This window comes from Octodon degus, unplaced genomic scaffold, assembly GCF_000260255.1.
Source record: "Octodon degus isolate 3935 unplaced genomic scaffold, OctDeg1.0 scaffold00138, whole genome shotgun sequence".
In the NCBI taxonomy this organism is placed as follows: domain Eukaryota; kingdom Metazoa; phylum Chordata; class Mammalia; order Rodentia; family Octodontidae; genus Octodon; species Octodon degus.
Genome location: NW_004524714.1, coordinates 2,213,101 through 2,216,464, shown reverse-complemented (window position 1 = coordinate 2,216,464; position 3,364 = coordinate 2,213,101). Strand labels below are relative to the sequence as shown.

The 3,364-nt window shown below is 54.3% G+C and overlaps 2 protein-coding genes across 2 annotated transcripts in view; both read right to left on the bottom strand.

Moving 5' to 3' along the window:
* LOC111812711 (translation initiation factor IF-2-like) overlaps window positions 1-1,823 on the bottom strand; it is a 2,307-nt gene extending 484 nt beyond the window's left edge. The window contains exons 1-2 of the mRNA XM_023701651.1: window positions 1,815-1,823; window positions 1-542 (exon numbers count right to left, since the gene is read on the bottom strand). Coding sequence (XP_023557419.1) covers window positions 1-542; window positions 1,815-1,823 — 551 coding nt within the window. The remainder of the gene's footprint in view (window positions 543-1,814) is intronic.
* Window positions 1-2,806, bottom strand: part of Fam102a (family with sequence similarity 102 member A) — a 33,903-nt gene extending 31,097 nt beyond the window's left edge. The window contains exon 1 of the mRNA XM_023701636.1: window positions 2,775-2,806. The gene's annotated coding sequence lies outside the window, so the exon portion shown is untranslated. The remainder of the gene's footprint in view (window positions 1-2,774) is intronic.
* Between the last annotated feature and the right edge of the window lie 558 nt (window positions 2,807-3,364).

Genomic DNA, 3,364 nt, shown 5'->3' with positions numbered 1-3,364 from the left:
CCGCCTCGCTGGCGACCGGGGGAGGCGCCCTCGCCGTGCTCGCCCCCGCACCTGGGCCCTGCGCCCTGCGCAGGTGAGGCGAGGGTGGGGGCAGGGCGCCCACGCGGCGGCCCGGACTCTGGCAGCCTCTCCGGGAGGCGCGGCTGGGTCTCTGCGGGCCGGGAAGTCCGGCCTCCCACAGGCGGGCTCCGGGCCGGCTCCAGGCAGCGGGGGCGCCGCCTCCTTCTCGATACTGGGACCCGCGCCGCGGGCCCCGGCGGAGCTGAGGAGCCCTCCGGCCCGGCCGGTGGCTTTTGCCTCTCTTGTCCCTTCTGCCCAACACCCAGCGAGGAGCCCTGCGGCCGCCTGCGCCCCAGCCGCGGCCGTCTGATCCGGACGCTGCGCGCCGCCGCCCGGAGAATACCGAGGCCCTGAGCGGCCGCCTGCCGAGCCACGGCTGAACGCGGCAGGGGCGGGGCTCCAGCCGTTCGTTCCGCCCGCGATTGGACGGCCCTTGGGGGCGAGTGCAGAGCGCTATTGGTGAACTGCGGCTTGGGGCGGGACTTGTGGAGGGACAGAAATTGTTTGAAGCTCTGGGATTGGTGCACTGAGAGACTAGGCCCTCCTCCCCGTGAGCGGCGGGTGGGACCCCAGGGGCTGGTAGAGGGACTGGAGCAGCCAAAGCGGTGGGAGGCTGCGGGGCGGGGAGCCTGGGTTAGCAGGGCAGGGAGGAGAGCCTGAGCTGAAGAAAAGAAACGATGATGGGGAGAAATTGTCTGGAAATGATGGCTGGACCGACCTTCCAGTGTCCCTTCGGCCTTGAGCGTTGAGCTCTAAAGCAGGCTCGGAAGATAGTGAGTCCCATGCCTCAGAAGACTGCCACCCAGAGATGTATGGCTGGGGACCCACGCAGGTCTAAGGGTAGAAATGTGCGAAAACTCTGCCACCGCGAGATGATTTGGAGCAGTTTATCTCATAGCCTTGTGACCCAGCCTATCTTGTTCCAGGCTGTTATCTAAGCCTCTTGCTGCCTTTTCATGTCTTGGATAGTTATGGCTGGTCTCCCTGGCTAGACTAACTCCTCAGAGGACAGAGAACACTTAGGGAGCCTCGGATCTATTCCCCAGGCCCTCAGGATTTCATCATCAGTCCTCAGATGCTTAGGGACGCTGCTGTGATTCTGGCAGGGACCCAGTGGGAAGCCTGGTAGGCTTGCTGTCTCTGACCCCTGAAAGCTTAAGGGTGGGTGGAGAAGAAGACCAGCCAGCAGACAGGTAGCCCATAGAGGGAAAACCAGAAGGAGGCTGTGAGAGGCACTGGGAACCCAGACTCCACTGGATGTGGGAATGAGTTGTGCCTGCACTTGTAAATGAGGACCCCCATTGGTGACTGCTTCCAGCTTGAACCACTGGTGGTACATGCATGACTGTCCCATGGGGCAAGTTGTACCACCCCATGGGACTGTCCAAAGCACCTGAGGGGACAAGTCATGCATGTACTACCATCGGTGCTTCGAGACATGAAAATGGCTCTATGGTGAACAAATTAAATCCCTCCACACAAGTTTTACCTTTGCTGCAACTTCAAGGGAGTGTTCATGTCTTCTCATCTGGCTGTGTCTGCTGCTAGAGGGGAAAACCTGTGGCTACCTGAGCCCCGGAGGGAATTTAAGAGGAAGGAGCCAGACAAGGGTATCCCTCCCTCGGGTATCCTTCCCTCTGCTATGACCTTAAGTAACCTCAGGCCACTCCAACAGGAAGTAGGGGTGGGCCTCTCTGTCCTGGTTTGGCTGGTTTATGTCTGCAGTCTTAAGGGTAGAAACCCAGGAAATTTACCTTCCCCATTTTCCACTTGGTACCTGGGCAAGGAGAGAGACTGTGGTGACCAGGATGCTAGATCTGGGGTGAAACAAGCCCTACTTTGTGTCCTGGGACTGCTGTGCATTGGGAATGTGGGATTGGCTGAGTTCAGGCGGTCAGGTCATACAAATTTTGGGTGTGGTTTTTCTTTTTTCTTTTTTGGTGGAACCAGGGATTGAACTCAGGCCCTTGCACTTGCCAGGGAAGCACTTATTCCACTGAGCCATCTCCCCAGCCCCAAGGGGGGGTGTAGTTTTTCATGCATATAAAGGAATCTTGTGGGGATTCTTGCATGCTTCTAATCCTAACACTCTGGAGGCTGAGACAGGAGGATCACTGTAAATTCCAGATCAAGTATAGGCTACATAGTGAGTTCAAGGCCAGTGTAGTAAGACACTGTCTCAAGAACCCAAAACAGGGGGCCGGGGAGATGGCTCAGTAGAATAAGCGCTTCTCTGGCAAGCGCAAGGGCCTGAGTTCAATCTCTGATTCCGAAAGAAAAAAAAACAAGTCTCAGAGGCAGGGCATGATGGTGCACACCTGTCATCCAAGCACTTGGGAGGCTGAGGCTTGGAGGATTGCTGAGTGTCCAAGGCCAGCCTGGGCTGCATGGTGAGTTCAGAATCAGCCTGAACTGCATATTGACAATTGACACCCTATCCCTTTTCCTCTCTCTCTCTCTCTCTCTCTCTCTCTCTCTCTCTCTCTCTCTCTCTCTCTGTATAATTAGTGCATGTTTGCAGTACATAATGATTACATTCACTATAGGAGATTGGTACATGTACAGGACACATTTCAGTTTCCTTCTCCCTTCCCCCAAAACTGTCTCAGAAAGCCTAAATAAATAACTAAAATATGGGGGCCAGGGAGATGGCTCAGTGGAGTAAGCACTTCTCTAGCAAGTGCAAGGGTCTGAGTTCAATCCCCGGTTCCGCCAAAAAACAAAAACAAAAACAAAAAACCAACCTAAAATAATTAAAAGTACCCTCAGGGCCAGGGATGGCGGTGTATGCCTAAAATCTCAGTACCCTGGGGAGGCTGAGGCAGGAGGTTTGACATGAGTTTGAGGCCAGCCTGTGAGTTCAACTACATAATGGGACCTTGTCTCAAAAAATAAAAATAAAAACAAAAAATCTGACACCCTCTGAGCCAGGTGTGGTAGCATATGCCTATAATCTTAGCCCTTGAGAGGTTGAGGCAGGAGGATTGTAAATTAGATGCCAGTCTAGTGATTTAGCCAGATCCTGTCTTTAAAAAAAAAAGTTGGGGGGCATTGGGGATTTAGCACAGTGCAAAGGCCTAGCTTAATCCACAGTGGCAAGAACAAAACAAAAAAGTGGGGCCGGGGAGATGGCTCAGTGGAATAAGTGCTTCCCTGGCAAGCTCAAGGGCCTGAGTTCAATCCCTGGCTCCGCCAAAAAAAAAGAATATTGGGCTGGGGAGATGGCTCAGTAGAATAACTGCTTTCCTGGCAAGCTTAAGGGCCTGAGTTCAATCCCTGGTTCCGCAAAAAAAAAAAAAAAAAA